The 19226-nt window shown below is 40.9% G+C and overlaps 1 protein-coding gene across 1 annotated transcript; it reads right to left on the bottom strand.

Annotated features, from left to right (window-relative positions):
* Nucleotides 1-758: 758 nt before the first annotated feature.
* On the bottom strand, nucleotides 759-17457 carry LOC117413144 (protein FAM110A-like). Its single transcript, XM_034021911.3, has 2 exons — nucleotides 17184-17457; nucleotides 759-2894 (listed from the first exon to the last, which is right to left on the bottom strand). Exon 2 carries the CDS (start codon nucleotides 2231-2233, stop codon nucleotides 1079-1081), a length of 1155 nt encoding a protein of 384 aa, XP_033877802.2. The 5' UTR covers nucleotides 2234-2894; nucleotides 17184-17457; the 3' UTR covers nucleotides 759-1078.
* Nucleotides 17458-19226: the final 1769 nt, after the last annotated feature.

Genomic DNA, 19226 nt, shown 5'->3' with positions numbered 1-19226 from the left:
CTGTGGTTTAAACAACATGGGTTTGCGTTTCAACTAAGATATTCTCCCAGCTATGGTTCAACTGTTGTAAAATACCTAGTAATAGATATAAGTGGCTCATCAATTAAAGACCCCTAAACACTGTAGTCAAGTGTCAAGCAGATACCAAAGCAAAATGTTGAATGGTTTTATTAGAACTTTGAGATACTGTAATAATACAACATTAAATACACACATGTATTTTTAAAAACAAACTTTATTTCAAGTTTTTATGACAGAGATATACAGTATATATATATATATATATATATATATATATATATATATATATATATATATATATATATATATATATATATATGTACACATATCTTCTGTTAAAAAATTAAACCTTTAGATTTAGAAAAAGAAATATTTACAATTTAATAGCACTACTGTCAACATGCTCAAAATACTGCTGAACACTGTCAAGAGTAAGCCTCGTTTAAGGAGACTAAACAATAATGCAGCAACAAAAATGTATGCGTGATTGGGTGTGAGGTTTATGATGGTCCTTTTTTGTTGTTGCAAATATTGAATCTAAAACCAAACTCTGTTGAGGAATTAATACGAAGGGGAGGCTTTGAGACGACAAACTTTAAAAATCTTACTGGAAATGCTACTGCCTGGAAGGCAAATACACACACAAAAAAGACTAAAGAATTAGTGATGAAACTGTCCATAAAAAATCTTATTAACGTGTCATCATGAACAAAATGACATTTAATAATCAGGAGACATTTATAGTGGTTATTAAAATAGTTTGGATTTTATTTTGTTGTTTCCATCAGTTACAGCCTGCATTTCAAATTATGAACATTTCAAATTTGGAGATTAAATTGCTGGGCATTCTGATGTCTACGTCTCAATCAACAAAACATAAATACATTATTTACACTTTCTTTTTCCGTAAGGCTTAGATGAGATGAAGAAATTGCGCATTGGTACAAATTAAAAATAAATAAATATACCAGCACATGGTCGTCATGTTTTGTCGAGGAATCTAAAATATTAGTTTCCAAGTATAACAGCGTTTTCAAAGTCCCAGCTTGCCGTCCTGTTACACTGTGGATTCTTTGGGAGTGTCTTTGGCGTTCCTGCACCCATAAAGCCACTTGATAACCCGGGCGTTCCGCTCGATCACAGATACCCCAGTAGGGCTCTGCTCGGTTACTTCCTCCTCAAACAGCCCCTCCCCGCTCCGGCGGGAGAACTCGCTGGGTTCCGAGCAGCCCATGCTGGCGCTCCGCAGCAGCAGAGACACGGTATCCGAGCTGGCCGTGTAGAAGTTCTCCAGCCCTATTCTGTCCACTATCTCCAGGTCCAGCCCGCAGTAGCTGAAGAAATGCTCTTTCTCGGACAAGTCCAATGAGTACCGCAACCACAACTCCGACTTGGATCGCTGAAGCCCTGTTTTCCTTAAAATGGCTGGGTTGCTGGACTCATCGCCAGTGTCGGTTGTCTCTTTGTCTCTCTTCTCCGAGGTTTGCGGGGTGCTAGGGGCTACGAAGAGTTCCCTTTCACTTTGGTCACTCTTGGGGCTCTCCTTTTCGTTGGCCCAAGACATCCGAGAATCCTCCTCTTTCGAGGGGGACTTCTCTTCGCTGATGATGAGCTTCTCAGGGGTGTGCTTCTCCCTCATGGAGCCCTGAAACAAGCGCTTGACAAAGCTGTTCCCTTTGGTATCCCTGCTGGAGGTATTGCACTCCCGTTTCTGCCTGTAGATGATCAGGGAGTCTGGCCTCAGCATTCTCTTGCCAGTGCTTCTACGTAGAACCGGGGGGTTTTGGACCGAAGGGGTGACCTGGATGTTCCTGATACTCTTGTGCACCAACAAGCTGCGGTTCTCCTTCTTGGCATCCAGGTCTTTGAAGACGTCGTCATCACAGAGGATAAAGGATCTCCTGGGCAGGGGTGAGGGACTGGCACAGGGAGCGCTGAACTTCCTGGGCTGCAGAGGGGTTGTGGCGTGTGGCACTGTGAAGGGTCTTCTCGGCTGCGGTGGGGGAGTAGCACAAGGCACAAGCACTGGCTCCTGCTTGGTGTTGATCACCTGCTGGCTTTTCACGTACTTGGCCTTGTCAGCCTCCAGTTGCTCCACGGCGCTCACCGAACGCCCCCTGCTGCCGCTGTCCATCTGCCTGCGCAGGTACTCGGGGCCCTTGTTCAGAAGCCGCAGTGGAGACGGGGAACCAATTGGCGTGAGTGGCTTCATTTTCAGCCGCTCTAGGTAAAGACATCAAAGCAAAGGATGGTCTAGGTCAAATCCAGCGACAAAGTAAGAGACAGGCAAAGTTTGCAGTCCGTGTGTCCTCTATTGAAGAAAGGTCCTTTTCACTCTGCAAGTCAGGCTTTCCTTTTTTTCCCTTGTTTCTCTCTCTCTCTCTAAGAGCACAGCCCTAAATGTCCCCAGAGTCAAAATCTAGGAAATGCGGCATTAAAGAAGAGTAGCAATTCACACAGCCACAATATCACAGTGGGTTTTCTAAAATGAGTTTCTTTGTTGGGCTCTTGAGCTGCTATACAAATTGATATCTATATTCAGTAGTTGTAGAGGCACTCCGATAATTGCAGTCCTTTTTTCTTTCTTCCAAGATTGTTCCTAAATTAGCAGCCTGCTTCCCACAGAAAAACAACACAAACAATGACAGAAATAGCAGAAAGCTCTTCAGAGTACAATGTTCGGTGGATATGTATTTTCTTCAGTCCAGACTGTGGTCTCTGGAGTATTTGTTGTCAAACTTTGTTGGCAATTGATTTATAATTTTCTCCACTGGAAAGGTGACAGACAAAACAGGCTTCACAGGCCTGTCCTGGAAAGAACGCTTTTCCAAAGAGGAGTCTTGTCCATGCGTGACGCTGCCTCAGTCATCCTCCTGTAAATAAACCAAACAGACACCATAGTTAGTACAAAGGAAGCCTCTGACAGACTCTGAAAGCAGTGGCATATGAGACAAGGAGCTCACACAGAGGCCACTTGCTGAAAACAATGGCTCTTCAAACTTGGCAGGTACCCAGGTTAGACACCAGTCCAAAACCTTTTATATTGTCAACGCCATAAAAGAAACTCCTGAACTACAATTAAGGATATCAATACTATTTAAAAATCTGTGTGCATGTCGGCATGTTTTAGGTTATACTACTGGATCCCTGCTTTAAATACAAGTGCTGTTTAATTCCTCTCAGCTTTAGATGTCATCTAACACAGGATAAATGTGTGGCTCTTTATTAAATAAGATATCCTTGGTTTATAAGTGATTTATACAGTACTGTTCTTTAGCGACTGCTTTTAAGAGTACTAGCCAAAATACGAAGTTGACGATTTCTGTAAAAAGCATGGGAATATTTCGCTTCATCCTTGGAGTCTCATATGACTTTCTAGTTATTCACCCCTTTGGTATGCACTGTAGGTTTGTACTGTTGGCACTGGGCAGGGCACTCACAAAAACATTTAAGTATGAATTCAGTAAGAAATATGTTGAGGGCTGGTATTGTAGGTTTTTATTTATAATGGCATGAAAACAGCAAGCATATTTATAGCTGGAAAAGTTAAGCCTGAATCAATTATGTGTCAATGTGTCAACACGCTGCAATATAGGATAGTCTTACAGATAAAAGGGGTTTTTGTCTGCACAGTTGTGCAGCAGATTATCAGTGCAGTGCAAGCCAACTCCCTCAGCCCAGACCCGCGCTCGCAGCATGCCTAGAAAAATGTGTGCGTGCAGCCGGGGTCAGGATAGACCTAAGGGCACAGGTGTGCTTTCATTCAAACTCAGTGAAGACACCAACCAGCTTCATACTGATAAAGGTCAGAAGAGAAAACAATTGATCTATTTATTTCTAAGGATTTTTACAGGCCCAGTATGCAAGACAGCACAGGTCCTTTCATCAGAAGAAAGTGGGTTGGAGAAGAAATACTTTATTGAAATATATTTATGGGTCATTACAGAGTATTTGGGAGCCGGATTGTGAGTAAATATACCCACTTATCATCCATTTCAAACTATAAAAGTTGCTTTTATTTAACTTAAACTGAATGTTGTGTTTTGCTCAAGTTTTGATGTTTATATAAATACAGGAATGGAAATAAGACTCCCACTAGCCGTTGATCCATTCCTGGTTTTACAATGAGTTTAATAAGACATACCTGCTCTTGTTACCTACACACGTGGCGAATGTTAAAACCTGGAATAGGTGAAACTGCTATTCAACAGGAGTCTTGTTTCCATCCCTGTAAATATGAACGGGTATGCTTCGTAATATAAAGTACTGCACAATTAGCTGTTTAACTGCATAAATTGACATTCACAGCAAGCCAAAACTGGGGATTATTAAAGCTTATTAAAATATGGGCATGTATGTATTCAATCATGCACTGAATATATTTAAATCCAATGTCCAAACAGGATGCAAATTGTGCATTGAGTTATGGGAAAAGGTTGAACACAGGATCTGATAAAAGGAAACTATCCTGCCCAACGCCCCCTACAATGTCAAAGATTTACTGTGTCCGGGAAACTGCGTCAGACAGTGGAAAAAGCATTGCACCATCATAGCTAGACAATAACTGCCCCGTAAACTTAAAAGCATTGTTCTAAAACTCCAGCTTTATCAGCCATCCACATTTCTACCTTTTAACGACCAGACGCGTTTTCCACAGACTTCCATAAGGAGGCTAGTGAGGCATGAAGCGGTCCTAACCAAACCCAGCTGTCCTGGGGGAATGCTGGGAAATATTTGCCTGCCAGGAATGAGATTGTCAGCAGGTGCTTCAGACACATGAACCCAGACAGAGGTGCAACGGAACAGGGGCCATCTGGAAATAATCACCCAGGCTCTATAAGCCCTGTAAGGCCAACATCCTGGAGGATTCACTTCAGGGTTCCTGGTTTTGCTGTGCACTTACATTGGTTTGGTCTGTTTGACTTTCAGACAGAAGCAGTGGCTTTCGATGTTAATTAGGGCAATATAAAATAAAGTAGGCTTGTACACAAAACAACATGCAAGTAGATATGTCCTCATATTACAAAATAAAACTGCAGCATCAAATCCTCCTTTTCCTCCCGCTCATTCTCTTTCAATACAGTGTATATTACCCACATCTTTTCTAGTTGTCCAGACTGTATTATATACACAATATCTGTAGTTTTTCTTAATGAGGCACAGCAAAACACATTTTACAAAAACAAAAATAAAAAATACTTTTATCTATTTGATTTTGTTTTGCGGACACACACAAATACGGGTGTGTGCAGAGTTTAGTATTTGTTTTTACACATTGCGGTCTACGAAAAGGGTCTCAGTGGATTCAGGAACTACAGGGTGTGCACAAACCAGAACTGTTTAAAGAAAACCTTGTTTCTAACCTTCCTCACAAGCTGTTACCATTGCTAATAGCTGCTGACAGTTTTCTCGGTCACTGGAACAGTTTATATTTTGTGATTGTGGTACCACCATGTGCCTGCATATACACACACACTGTGAAAACGGATTGTCTTTGATCTCTGTGCTCCAATGGAAACACTTCCTTCCAACCTGGATAGATCTTTCAACAGCTAGTTAACAATAACTACTCAGAGTGAACATACCGGTATCTATACAGTAGATCATAACAATGTACATTTCACAGCCGATTAGCGATCTGTACCGGCTTTGGTACAACATTCATAATTAATCTCTGATGAAACGCTCATAAAAAAGGTACATGCACATTACAGTATCGATACATACATTTTGGCAGCAGTGTGGATTAGTGGTTAGGGCTCTGGACTCTTGACCGGAGGGTCGTGGGTTCAATCCCAGGTGGGGGACACTTCTGCTGTATCCTTGAGCAAGGTACTTTACCTAGATTGCTCCAGTAAAAAAAACCCAACTGTATAAATGGGGAATTGTATGTAAAAAATAATGTGTAAAAAATAATGTAATTGTATGTAAAAATAATGTGATATCTTATAACAATTGTAAGTCGCCCTGGATAAGGGCGTCTGCTAAGAAATAAATAATAATAATAACATGATATGCAGATTACGTTCTGTCTTGTCCTGAGCTCAACCTTATTAATGTGCTGTGCCAATAAACTGGAGGCAACACAAATGGCTGGTTTCACAGACCCCGATTGGCAATACATTTGGACCACCTTACCAAAAGCAAAGTTAGGTAGTCCAAGATTGGTGCTAATCAGGTTTTGTGAAACCAGACCCGAAACTACATTATCCGTTTGGCCACTGCATGTTAAGTTTATCTGTATTGGAAACCTCTAATACCCCATCGAAAAAACCTTTAAGATAATCAGAGTTGAAAATATTTAAAACACTAGGATGGCCGCCACAATGTCCAATTTCATTTCAACCCACAGCCAAGATCCTGTAACTACAGCCATTGCAAGGTAACAAGCATTAACAAGCAAGGTAACAGTACTGTGCTGTTTAAAACATATACAAGTCCGAAATCTTCATCTAGGAATGAAATGCGGACTCTTCCTTCACACTGGGGCCCTCTTCATTAAAACACTGGGAAATGTTGCATGCGTTTAACAAACAATAGCGCCCATTGACTCTAATGAGGGGAATTAGCAGAGGCTTACTCACCACATTTTATTACTACAATAAAACATGGACCAAATCCTTCCCAACTAAACCACAGTGAGATCTTTTTCAAGTAGCAATTACCCCGGGACCCCCTGTCACCTCCCAGTCTTTCATTTGAAGCCGGCTTTGCGCTCAGGGCGCTTAGCTAGGCACTCTCAGTGTGAGCAGGCTGTAATAATGGAACCAGATGGTTTCTGTCTTGCAGTGTCACTACCGACAAATGGTTCCTTTTTTTAAAATAAAGTTAAAAAGAACCAGTGGGGGGGAAAGCCTAAGAAAATGGAAATGTGTGCAATAAGCAACAAACTTAATCCGTTATCAAGGACGAAATGAAATCTAAATAAATATGGCTCCTTGTTCATCTTATGAATATACAGCTGAGGCCAAAAGTTTGGCATCACCCTAGAGAATTAACTAATTTTGCTTAAAGTCGAATGAAACCTGCTGAATAATGTTACGTTAACATATTGAGTTACATACCGCTTTGTAGTTTTCTACATGAAAAACTGACAAAAACTGAAAAATGTGACATTTTCGAAATCTAACACGAAATACTGTACTACTATTATGGCTTCCAGTAGACTTTTGCGAGATTATTTTGTAGTTTCTTTGCCTACATGATGTTGAATACAAAACCAAAATTATGTTCACACACACACACACACACACACACACACACACACACACACACACACACACACACACACATATTAAAATTATGTCTCAATCCTAAAATTCTAGGTGATGCAGAACTTTGACCATAGCTGTATATTGTTTTTCTAAAACTGAATTGGCCCAAAAAGAAAATCTGCAGCTTGCTTCAGGTACAGAAAATACATATTTATCAATCAACGTGGCTCACCTTTTAGATTTCTTATAGTAAATAAGCACCCTTTGATATTGCTTAAAGGCGGAAACACTTGTTTTGTTGCTTTTCCAACAGCACTTTGGCCAGCCTTCAAGGAATACGGATGCCCCGTCTGTGATGAAAGGTGTCTGCTGTTTGTTTCCAGTCCTTTTCTTTTTTCACCGGAGGTACACAGTAAAACATTCCGAAACATCTGGTGCTCCAGGTTAATTACAGACTGCAACTGCAGGGCGCCCAATTATTTGAGCCCAGCGTGTAGGACACACCAAACAATTCAAAGCAGATTTGAAACTAGAAGGTTAAATCTCAAAATGAGAATATAAGCCAGGGATATTGTCCACAACCTTAAACAAGTCTATTTGAGTTTACCGCAAAGCAATGGGTATTCTGCATCAGAGATTACAGCTTTTATTTTTTTACACCTTCCACCCCTCTTTTGAAAGTGGGAATAGATTAAAAACAAACTCACATGGGCTATACCATATCTATCAATATACTTATTGGTTTTCTCCAATACGCAGGCTTATTCCATCTTCTTCTGGGACATATTATAAAGTTTCAGTTATCATTTAAAACAACAACAGCAATTTAACGCTCTCCAAACGCTCTGCCTAGCGGGCTACCTGACCAGGTGCTAAATTCTACACTCCCTTCCATGCGGCTTTGTGATGGACGTGCCATCCTCTTAGATCTTACCTGAAACCTGAAACCTCATGATCTCACCTCTATCTAATGCGTTTGCTGTGTTGTTATTTGAACAGTTTAGTTAATATCATCCTGCATGGCTTATTAAAACTGAGAGCACTGTCTTAGCAAACAAAGGATTTAGTTGCACATTTTCTTTGCACGAGTTGGTCCCTATATTGTGCTTCTTTGTGAGTAAGTGTACCAGTACAGTTTAGTTTATTGCAGTTTGTATAAATGGTCACACCACCCTTGCACAGCACTAGAAAAGGTGATAGAAATAAACATAAACAATGTGTGAAACCGTATCCATTAGCTGACAAACCATTCCATAAACTACAGTCATTCCCTCCTGTGCTTAAATACCTATAGCCATCGCCGCCAACAAAAACAAAACCTTACTATTCATTGGCTTACTGAGGAGCCATCCATTCAACAGGAGACACTCTGCCCAATGAACCCTAAATCTATCATTCAGACTTGACTGCTATTAGTCTGGTGATGTATAGGCCATGTTCACTTATTACAATAGGAAGGGCAGAACCAGGTCAAAGGAGAGAATTTACAGAGACAGAAAATAAGGAGACCACTTAACACTAGAATACCCCCCTTTTGTCATTGTAAATTAATGAGTTTAACAAGGAAAAATAAACGAACCTCAAAAAGCCAGTATGCGAAGGGAGACGTTTAGAAGGCAAACACATCTAAATATATTTCGAGCGTGAATGCGTGGGAGGTCGGAGAAGCACACGTTACTTTCTGATTGCGTGCAACCTTAAATGATATCTTTTACAAAAGTCAGTATAAGGAAATCTGCCCAACCCATTGCAGGTCAGTTTAAGGTCACTAGATAAAGACAGCAGCGAATAACACGAGCAAACTGAAGCAGCCACACGGAGCTCTGCTACACCATTTCTCTTTGCTTAATTAGGGGCTTAGACCATTGAACCATATGTTTATATATATATATATATATACTGTATATTGAGATTTTGGAGTTTAGCCATTTAGTCACGCAATTTAATCAGGCTGACTTATCAGTAACATTGTGCTTTTCCTTTTTTATTTACCAAGAGCACAGCCTGTCACATGATGCAAGAGGGATACACACCTGAAAAAATACCCTGCAATTTGCTTCCTAATGTTTTACAATCTCTGCCTTTTACCGGGTTCACTGTACCTATTATCATTGTTCACATGAGGTATTCAATACATTTTTAAACAAATGTTTACTTAAAGCCTGTTTGATGCATTAAATAACGTCATGGATTAAAAGCTCAGAAAACCTATCCCAATACTGTAGTTTGTTGCACTGTATGCTGGTAGACCTGCAATGTGTTCTGTGGCGATTTCTTTGCACCACTACACTTAAGCGATACACAATGCCTTTGTTGTCAGCCAGTAGAATCAGTAACCAGCCACACAGTAACCCTGTCTGTGTGGACGCATGGAACCCTCAGCAGGGTTCCCGGAATGGAACCCCAAGAGGCAAACGAGAGCAGCTGCTCTCTTGTTAGGACACTGACAACTCACAGCTTACACTGACCCCAAACAGAGCGGAGTGTCAGAATTTACAAGAGAGAAAACAATGCAGCCAAGTAATACACTCTCTGTGGCGCTTCAGGCAACAGCAGAAAGCTGCCTTCTGATCACAAAGCAGTTCAAAGCAGCAGGATTGGTAAAGTGGTATTCAGGAAGCCCAATTCACTCGACTGAAAACATAATGCCTTTTTTTTTCTAGGGTAACACATACAAACCCTAAAATGACTTTCATTATATGAGAGTAGCTTTACTAAAAATGTATTATTTAGGGTATTTCTCATTCTAGTATGTATACTAGAATATTTCTTCACCTTTCTATATTAATATTAATTATCACATTAAAACTTGCCATATATCAAAATAGTCGATCATTAACAATAAGCTTATCTTATTATACATCATTCAAAGTGCACATTTTATAGTAACTAGCACTGTATCAATTTTAGCATAACGGGACAATGGTAGCAATAATCTAGACAGAATAGATCTACGTCTTAAAATACAGAAAGCAACAGGTAGTGCATCAAAGTTAAAGACGTGTGCGATTTGAAATAATGTGGTTCTGCCTCCGTTAGTGTCAATCGGCTGTCAAAATCACCAGCCGTGCCATCCTAATTTTACAATTTGTGTCTTGATACGACAGCTATTACTGGCTGTGAATTAATCAGGCAGCTTGATCAATGTCACCAGCGGGTCTCTCAGTCAATCAGTATCCTGGGGAAGTGCATGTTAGACTGTTAGAATGGCTGCAGAGGGAATGTCATAATGGATCATGCTGACTTGAACACATTGATTGAAAAGGAAGCCACAGGCAAATAAGTAGGGCACTCACTGTGCGAAATCGGTTGCATGTTTCTAATTAGCCGAACAAGCCAGTGGAGGTTTTTTTATTAAAGATGCTGTTGCTTTGCTGTAACCCGCCTATCATTTGAAGCCCCTACCCAATTTATGTTATGCAGTTTTTTCTCATATATTTAATACAATGAAATAAACAACCTGTACAGACAGTTTCAATACATAAACGGAAACATTATCTTCAGAAAAGTGTTTAACTGACAAAAAAAACGGCCGTGATAACTGATGGGTTTACGCATTTTATGTCCAGCTATCACCCCTTAGAATTAACACATTTCAATAAAGTCATAAAGTCGAATGAAACCTGTTGAATAATGTTATGTTAACATATTGAATAACATACCGCTTTGTAGTTTATCATAAACTTAATGAAAAACTGACAAACAATCTAACATGAAATACTGTACTACTATTATGGCTTCCGGTAGACTTTTGCAATACCATTTTGTAGTTTCTTTGATTACACGATGTTAAGTAAAAGATCGAAATTATGTTCATATAGTTTTAAAAATGGTCTAAATCCTAAAATGCTAAGTGATGTAAAACTTTTGGCCACAGCTGTAGTGTTAGCATTAAACAGATATCATAGTTTGTTATTTGGTTCTTTTCAAATCTGCTATAAAGCTAACACCATTATAATTCAAGTCTAATTGTGGGGAAAGTGGCAGGAAGGGATGAAGCTACCTTTAGGGAGTGTTCAACAGGAACCCTGGGAAGTCATTAGTCTGGGTGGTTTGTGATAAAGTAGAGTTCAGACACACTGCCGTCCTGTTTGATTGGGACAATGAACAGGATTGGGGCACACTGCAGCTTTAAATTTAATTTTAAATAAACACTGCTGTCCTGGCAAGCCATTTGGAACAGGAAGTAAGACCTGCGATAATGTTTTGTGTACCAGGCAGAGTTCTGATATATTTCTCAGCTCACACACACCTACAGCTGGGTTTTTTTTTTTTAAATCTGGAAACCCACGGTCATTCTTTTCAATGTTTCTGAAACAGCTGTCACTACAAAAAGAAGGACCTTCAGCACTGTGTTGTGGGTTGGCTATTTCAACGCAGACATTTCCTCTATAATTTGTAAGCCAGAGCTATTCTCTGCAACGGGAGGGCAAGCCGATAGTGCACTGAAGTTAAAGAAGGTTTAACTACTCTGAGGAGGGTTGCATTCATAAAATGGCATTGTTATAAAAAATAATAATGCAGGAAGTTTCTATATGAAAAAAAAGTTGCTCATAAGTGTGGCTAAAACTCCACACTACTGTAAGTTTTGTTTTACAGATATAAATATCTATACATTTACATACATATATAGTGTGACAAAGCACAACTCACTCGGGTTCGTTGCCCCTTTAAAAATACGACCCAGAACAATGAAATGGATTTTTCAGCGCTGGTGCGCTATTTTTAATAATACAAATATCAAACACACAAAACCAAATAAACACCTAGCTCTTATCGAGCACTAACTACACACACAGGAACCTAAACTATAAATCAGGACAGCTAAGCTGTTTACCTGGAACACAAAACAAAATCTTCACCCCGAAACAAACCACACAGGTTTACACTACCTTTCTTCACCCGACTGCTCGGAAGCAGAGCACCTATCCTGCTTCCTTCTCTCTCAGCAGCCTAGAACAGACTGGCTGCTCTCTTTAAATACCCTGCACCTGGCTCTGATTTACAATGATCACCAGGTGCAGGGGATAATTAAATAATAAAACAAAACAATTACATCAACCAATGTGCATTTGCACATGTTTTCTGCAGGGAGGATTTAACCCCCTCCCTGCTGTCTCACACATCCCCCCCCATGTCTTTTCAAGACACCGGCCATACCACGGCCACCTCCCTCCACCCTTAAAAGACCACCCAGCCTCAAGTCCAGCAATGTCCATTGCCGCCCTCTTCCATGGGCGGGCTTGAGGATGGGTCGGTCCTTCCGGCGCTGCCAGGAAGGGACCGCAAACCGGCGACACAGGACCCCACCGGGCTAACAGGGCCGACCGAAGCGTAGGCCGGGGCACTGGAGGATGCCGCAGTGGACACAGGTCTTCCCCTGGGAACTGGCGCAGTGATGTCCGATCACCCAGGGGGAGCGAAGCAGCTAACAGGGGGAGCAACAGCGACGTCTGGCAGCAGCCCAGCGACGTCTGGGTGCTCGGGGAGAGCGGAGCAGGTAACCAGGGGCAGAGCTGTGGCCAGTGCTGCAGACTCCTGGGCTCCAGGTCCAGCACAGGGAGGTCCAGGAAGACCGGCAGGGTGTCCAGGAGCAAGGGGTGAGGGACTGGACGCAGCGGCGCCGAACTGGACTGTAGGGGTGGTGGTCGGGGCTGTGGTGGAGGTATGCTTTTCACCTCCTCCCCTCTGGGCTCCGGAAGCAGCGGCTCCTCCCCTCTGGGCTCCGGAAGCGGCGGCTCCTCCCCTCTGGGCTCCGGAAGCGGCAGCTCCTCCCCTCTGGGCTCCGGAAGTGGCGGCTCCTCCCCTCTGGGCTCTGGAAGCGGCGGCTCCTCGCCTCTGGGCTCTGGGGCTTGAGTCAGTGGGGCACCCCCTGCCTGCTCCCACCTTTGGAGCAGCAGGTCCAGCTCCGTCGGCTCCGGATCCGGTAGCCCCCACTCCTGTCTCCACTTCTTTGTCTGCTCTTTCTGAGCAGCGGTGTTGCGACTGATCATTGCAATTAATTCTTTAAAATCCATTTTCTGGGTCGTAGGGGTGCCCACACACTCTGCCCGCATTCTCCACCATATGTGACAAAGCACATACTCACTCGGGTTCGTTGCCCCTTTAAAAATACGACCCAGAACAATGAAATGGATTTTTCAGCGCTGGTGCGCTATTTTTAATAATACAAATATCAAACACACAAAACCAAATAAACACCTAGCTCTTATCGAGCACTAACTACACACACAGGAACCTAAACTATAAATCAGGACAGCTAAGCTGTTTACCTGGAACACAAAACAAAATCTTCACCCCGAAACAAACCACACAGGTTTACACTACCTTTCTTCACCCGACTGCTCGGAAGCAGAGCACCTATCCTGCTTCCTTCTCTCTCAGCAGCCTAGAACAGACTGGCTGCTCTCTTTAAATACCCTGCACCTGGCTCTGATTTACAATGATCACCAGGTGCAGGGGATAATTAAATAATAAAACAAAACAATTACATCAACCAATGTGCATTTGCACATGTTTTCTGCAGGGAGGATTTAACCCCCTCCCTGCTGTCTCACAATAGATACACACACTTACATATATTTTATATACTGCACTGTATACACACGCACACACATACACACAGTCCAAGATTAGTGCTAATCGGACAGTCCAAGCTAATCAGGGGTCAATGAAACAACGTTAGTCAAACAATTAAAGGATGTTACTGGTATAGTACATTAGTTTATTGTATTGCTCGGCTTAGTGTTAATAAATAATATCTATCAGCATCTCATTATGAAAATCCTTCATTGAGTGATGATTTTCAAGCGGTGATTGAGATCTGTCTGATCACTACCTCTGTTATTAGCAGTTTAGTAGGTAGATTTTAGACAACCATTGTTTTGTCATTCCCCTTTGTTGTGAAAATGACTGTCATCACTTGAAATTAGGAAGGCCTCCTGGCTGTTGTGATAGCCTGAAGCAAGCTTTCCTGAGCTGCACTGGAACAGTCTGAGTCTGACCTCCTGCCTTTAGGGTTGCCCTGACATGTTTCTGCACAGCATAGCTAAGAACGTAGGCAGTGAACTAGCGCACCAGCCCCAGTGTATGCGAAGTCTGTTTGCAGGTCAAGTAGGGATTGTTGGGCAGAGCCCTCCATTCTCTGAACGACAGCTGTAAAAATGTCTGGTTTCATTCATAGTGGACCAGCGTAATCCCCCCTCCATAATGAAGACGGGGTGCCCCATGGGAGGGAAATCTGGAGTGAAGATGAACCTTCATCCATTTCGTCCTACAAACTCACTGAGTCCTGAAGAGCAGGCTTGCTGAGTGCTGGTTAAACACACAGTCTGCAGCTGGACTCCTTCTGATTTAGTGCCAGCTGGGCTCATCTTAAAAACAGGATTACAGCTCGAAAGGGGATGGGGTTTGGAAAAGAAGATACTGTATAAAGACGTCTCACTGCGTGCAGACAATCCACAGAGATAATCAGTATAAACTGACTGTCTTAGTGGCTGAGGCCAAGTGGGATTCAAAAGCTTTCATTTGTATGCACATTGTAAGATTTTATTTCAGCAATTTTATAAACTACCTCGTCATTTTTTAAAATCTTTACTTCTTTTTATCCAACTGTATGAACTGACACTCTGTAGTAATACTAAAACAAGGGTGCAAATTTGGCACTATGGCGCTACCTCATATATTCATATTAAACTCTAGCACCAGTATGTTTAATTTTTTGCCCGACTAGAAGTTTTATTTTAAGTTTCTTATAGTTTTACTATTTTCTGCCATTGGGTGTTTTAATTATAAATAACTGACATGTTATTCAGTGGGGCAGCTTTTTAAAATGCTATTTATATTTTAAAGGATTCCTGTATACAACTGAATAGACAGGAAATCTATTGAAAGGACCATGAGTATACCGACAAGAACAGCATGTCATTGTCAACTGCAGTGCTTGCAGCTTTAAGACAGGAAACATTTGCATCCCACTCCAAGAGCTGAGAAATGCTAGTGTTGATCCAGCAGATCATAATCTTCAAGACGTTTAATGAATTACAAAGCTGAACATTAAAGGTTAAACATTTTCCCTATAAAAATGATTTAAAAGGCAATAGTGCGCAAGACAAATAAACTCAGCAAACGTTTTTGAAAGTCATATAATGATTACCAAGTAAATACCTAAACTTTAGCGGGAAAGCTTAGCGCTACAAGGATGTGGAGATTGTCATTTACATAAAGGCTACCCATGTTTACTAATGCTCCAATTGGAAACTTCCACAAAATGAATCCTTGCACTTTATAGTTCGTTGTCAGGCAAGCCAGAAAAAGGTACATTCTTTTTATTCTATTTGTAGCCATGTGTTGAACATCTGTCTAATTCTAAGCGTGTACGTTTTTACTGCAGAACGTCAATTTGCAAGATTTCAAACCAGCACTCCGTTTCTGAGGATAACGCCGCGTGACACAAGGCAAAGCATTAAATCCTACATGTGACAAGTGGGTCTGATCCGATCAACCCCAACAATCACAATCCAGACCTAGAGGGGAAATACCCCTACTCCCTACCCAAAGTGTAACTGAAGCATGACTAGTGACACTGTCGCCATAATAGCAATCGACCCCTACCAACAAGACAGTGGATCGAATTGGTTCACATGTTATAAGATTAATTATAGTTCTGACCGTGATGTGAACTGTAGCCCGGACTAAAAAAAGTATAATAATCTGCACTTCATACAAAACATAATGAAATCCTACTGATAGATACACTGCCAGTTTACCAGTACAATTGTTCTTTTACAAGGACATATGCATGATACAATATTACAGCTGTATAGTAAGCGCATACCCAATAACCCAAGTGCAGAAGTTGGTACGGGATACAGTAGTTACAGTATGTTAACCCACAGAACAGACGACATTTTATACCCGTTTTAACCAGGTAGCTTTATTTAGCATTTTCAAATGTGTATTAATCAGTTTGGCTATTTTGAACACGCTCTCTCAGCGAAGTTCTTACAGGACAATTTCTGCTCAGGTGACTGTAAGTCACGTGGGCAGAGTTCTCACGCTAATGATTCTAAAACATAATAAGATATAAGCAAGAATAATTTATAAGCATAGCATTAATAATTATTTTTTTTTAAAAAAAAAACCTCTCTGGTTTAAAAATAGGATCTGACCTTTCCGTTATATAACATCTATATATAAAATAATGCCGATATTGTAAATAGCACAGATATATAATAACATGCAAAGTATAGCCCGATTTTTTTTTAAATCAAGGAAATTTTAGAAAACGAACACAATACCCACAACAAAAAGCTTGTAACTTTTACAGCATTTTGAACCGGTTTTATGTTTCTCTTCTATATTGTTATGATAACTTACTCAAAAGTCAAATCTAAATGTAATGCATCAAATTACATAAATGCAGCTTGTGTTCTGTATTTGGTACTTAATGGGTTAACAAAAGTGCAAATGTTTAACCTTTATGATCCTCTGAAATAGATTCAAAACAACGAATCTAACAACATTGATAATCCCCAAATCTGGAAACGGATCATCAAGGGGTATTTCGATAAAACAGTGAAACTATTGCATATTTGATAATAAAATGTATCCTTCAAAGATCAATACTTGTACAGATAGAATTACTCACAGCTTGATTATCATACAGAAAACGCAGAAACATTGAGCTAACTTTTAACCGAACTTCTTTCTGAAGTTTCACTGACAGTGTCACAACAAACAACACATTAAACATAATTGGTACTCAAACACTTACCTGTTTGTACTTTGTTCCTTGCTACGCTTGCACAGTGCTTCAGTGGATTACATCTATCTAGTTACAATTAACACTGCAGCAGCACATTCACTTCCAAAGACACAAGCACGCACTGTAGTAACACGGCTTTGATTCTAATCAAATGAAAGCAAGATGAGCTCCGGACAACTCACCTCTGCTTCTATTCCAATTCCACATGTACGCTCGTGTGTCTCACCAGTTCCGTTCTTCCAGTTTAATGAGTGCGTCTTGCCTCGGCTCAGCCAGGCACTTATCTAGTCCCTCTTACTCAGGGTTGGTGACAGGGATGTTTGTAAGCCTGCCGCTGCCCGCCTCGTATCAACAATATACTGTACTGCGCGCAATGGGTGAGTACTTTCGCTCATCAACCTCCCTCTGCTTGCTACCGCGTCTCCTCCTCTTCTAACTGCGTTTAAACCATGCCCATTATCGTAGGAGGAGCGGCAGAAGCACGCAGGAACGACCCACTGGGGTGCACAGTTAAGGGGGGTGGGCAGGTATGTAAGTTGATACCTTTGCCCGCCGACCTGCACCTTCTGCTTACAGTAATGGAGGTTCGCATATCACATTTATCGCTACGGTCTTCTTTGCAATACGTCCTACTGTTGACATTTCTTTTTTTTAGTTGGTTTGTTTCTGTAATGCACAATGGAGCCGCTTGTTTATACTGCTTTATGACGCATTAATCAACACGGTAACACTTTAAAATAAGTGTCTGTAATTCCAATGAAAACTAACACATGATTTCCTACTGATTTCAAATGAAATTCCTATGGAATTCAAAAGTCACAAGCATGAGTTCATGACATACTTTTCATGACGTCATAACATTTCCCATAATACACATGAAATAATCATGGAGACACTTATTTTAAAGTGTTACTATCACCGTAATAAAGTGTTTGTCCTTTGGACTTCAGTAACTGACTGAGTTGCCCATTCGTTTTATGCCATTCGTTTTATGACTGTCATAATAATAATCTTTATATAGCACCTTTCACAGTGGACCACCATCACAAAGCGCTTTACAAGATAGGAGACTAAGGTGTGTGAACTATGCATCAGCTGCAGAGTCACTTACAACAACGTCTCACCCGAAAGACGGAGCACAAGGAGGTTAAGTGACTTGCTCAGGGTTACACAATGAGTCAGTGGCTGAGCTGGGATTTAAACCAGGGACCTCCTGGTTACAAGCCTGTTTCTTTAACCACTGGACCACACAGCCTCCTCATAAAAAAAAGCTTATCACATATCAAAACTTAAATATGAAGTCATTTCATTTTGTAAGCTTTATTAATAACTCAGATGGTACACCAGTCATAACACAACCCTCTCCTCCTTGTTGAATAAATTATATTTATAGCTGTTTCAGTAAAGCTGGATGGGAACTGCAGAGCCTGTTCAAAAGGGATTCCACAGGGACCATAATGGTGAGGTTTGCTCTATACTGATGTTCCTTTAGAGTCTTTTCAATGTGAAGAAAATATATGAGAAATGAAACCTACACAATGATACATGGAGCAGTGAAAATGGCACTGAATATATGTAATTAAGAGATATATGTAATTGGTTTTCCACCTGGGCTTTATGTAATTCAAGTCTGACTGACTGCAGGATATTGTGAAAGATATAACCTCTGAGATAATGTGAATGCAGACACCATGATCAACTTTACAGTACTGCGCTCCCAAAACATGTGTATGTGGTTTTAGAGCACAGCTGCGTAAAGTGATCTGTGACAACTGAGAACTGGGAATCAGGGTCAAAGATGTGCAGGTCAAGTGCCTATATGTATATATATACACATCAAACTGCTTTGGCAGGCTTCTTAAATCACAAACCATCACCTCCCATACAGACCTGGCACATGTGGCTGATGTGAGATAGTGGTTCCTTTTAAAGAAACATGTGGTTCTAAGGTCAAAGTGCGTGCTCTTCACCAAGCCTTGACTCATGATTTGTTTAAAGAATGTTTTCTCAGGCAGTTTTGATGGATTAATGAAGTGTGTTATCATTGAAACTGGTTGGTATCTTTTACATAAGAACATGAGCATAAGAAAACTTAGCCTTTACATACATGAATGAGGACACCTTCATATGAGGCTACATATATGACATGTATGCATAATACATGCATGTACATTAATATATATTTCCACATGTGATTAATCCTGCTTTGGCCACTTGTAAGGTGT

The sequence above is a fragment of the Acipenser ruthenus genome, chromosome 23 (genome assembly GCF_902713425.1).
Source record: "Acipenser ruthenus chromosome 23, fAciRut3.2 maternal haplotype, whole genome shotgun sequence".
Taxonomy (NCBI): Eukaryota; Metazoa; Chordata; class Actinopteri; order Acipenseriformes; family Acipenseridae; genus Acipenser; species Acipenser ruthenus.
Note: the sequence above shows the minus strand (reverse complement) of the source record. Positions and strands in the feature narration are given on the sequence as shown.

Excerpts from the sequence above, each read along its gene's own strand:
- LOC117413144 (XM_034021911.3), bottom strand. The coding sequence starts at position 2,233 with ATGAAGCCACTCACGCCAATTGGTTCCCCGTCTCCACTGCGGCTTCTG.